The following is a 1,278-nucleotide window of genomic DNA, read 5'->3' as shown; positions in this document are numbered from 1 at the left end:
TTTCATCTCCATGTGTTAGCCCCTTCATTAGGAGATTTTTTTCACCTAATATGATTGATAAGGAGGAGGATGGATGGGTTGAGCTATATGGTGGTCAAGACATAAAGGTTGGTTGGCTGAGCTTCATCTTTTACATAGCCTGCTCTTCATCAAATCATTCATTTCTAGCACAAAGCCATTTCAATCCAATTTGTTTACAGATTTTTTACAACGAAGGTTGTGACGATATATTATATTATCGGATCGGATGTTACAAAACCAGTTACGCTTAAAAGCATATAATGTTTAGAAACCAAATTTAAGGCGCACATCCTCCAAACCCATCTTATCTTAATATACAAAAACAAAAGATCTAGTGATGGTGTTTAGCCTCCTTCTCGGCATCTTTCTTGTCGTGATGCTCGTGCACGGCAAAAGCACCAGATCCAACGGCTACGGCTCCAGCGATGGCTTCGCCGATGCGGTGCGTATGGGCATGCTCGGGGTCCTTCTTGGCCTGGTGCTTCTCAAACTATCAACAGCAACAAAAAAACACACACAGAGAGAGAGAAGCTCTGATCAAGCATATGGTACTGCAAATCCACAGCAGATTGAGGCAGGCAAGCTTAACGGCGAGATCATTATCGATACTGCATATTACAGCAGATTGCGGCAGGCAAGCTTAAAGGCGAGATCATTAGTGATACTGACGATATTATTACTGATAATTAATGATATTTACCATAGCCACGGCCCCCCCGAGGAGGGCACCGGCCTCTGCGAGGTGCTCCTTGGTGGCGTGCTTCTTGATCTCCACCTTGGCGTCGTAGGGCTTGCCGTCCACGGCAGTTGAGGTGGCATACACCTCCGTGCTCTCCACAACCACCTCCTGGTCATCTTCTGGCTTCTTCTTGTCGTGGTGGTGGAAGAGCCCACGGTCACGACTCTCCGCCATGCGATCTGATAATTATGAGGATAAATAATCACAGAAGTGTGTGCTTCCGAGCTAGAACCTCTGCAGATCCAATTCCGAACGAGAAGAGGATTGTGGATGTGTGGGGTGTGCAGCTCTTGTGTGTAATTTGATAAGTAGATTGCGTTGACGCGTCGGTGCGCACGCGCAATCACATTACCCCACTTGTCAAATTTCCACTTGTTGTAACCTCTCAAGTTTCAACGTCCCCTCAACACGCACCACACGCGGTGTCCCTCTCTCACTAAGACCCATCTTCACACGGGCGTTGTCACTTGTGTGGAGGTTTTCAAGGAATCGCATCAAAAAGCCAAAAAAAAAAAGGG

At 46.6% G+C, this 1,278-nt stretch overlaps 1 protein-coding gene across 1 annotated transcript; it reads right to left on the bottom strand.

Annotated features, from left to right (window-relative positions):
- Positions 1-284: 284 nt before the first annotated feature.
- On the bottom strand, positions 285-1,046 carry LOC147610558 (abscisic stress-ripening protein 3-like). The gene is made up of 2 exons (XM_086786651.1): positions 722-1,046; positions 285-511 (listed from the first exon to the last, which is right to left on the bottom strand). Exons 1-2 carry the CDS (start codon positions 932-934, stop codon positions 353-355), a joined length of 372 nt encoding a protein of 123 aa, XP_086642777.1. The 5' UTR covers positions 935-1,046; the 3' UTR covers positions 285-352.
- Positions 1,047-1,278: the final 232 nt, after the last annotated feature.

The sequence above is a fragment of the Cibotium barometz genome, chromosome 49 (assembly GCF_041138505.1).
Source record: "Cibotium barometz isolate CiBa-2024 chromosome 49, ASM4113850v1, whole genome shotgun sequence".
Taxonomy (NCBI): domain Eukaryota; kingdom Viridiplantae; phylum Streptophyta; class Polypodiopsida; order Cyatheales; family Cibotiaceae; genus Cibotium; species Cibotium barometz.
Note: the sequence above shows the minus strand (reverse complement) of the source record. Positions and strands in the feature narration are given on the sequence as shown.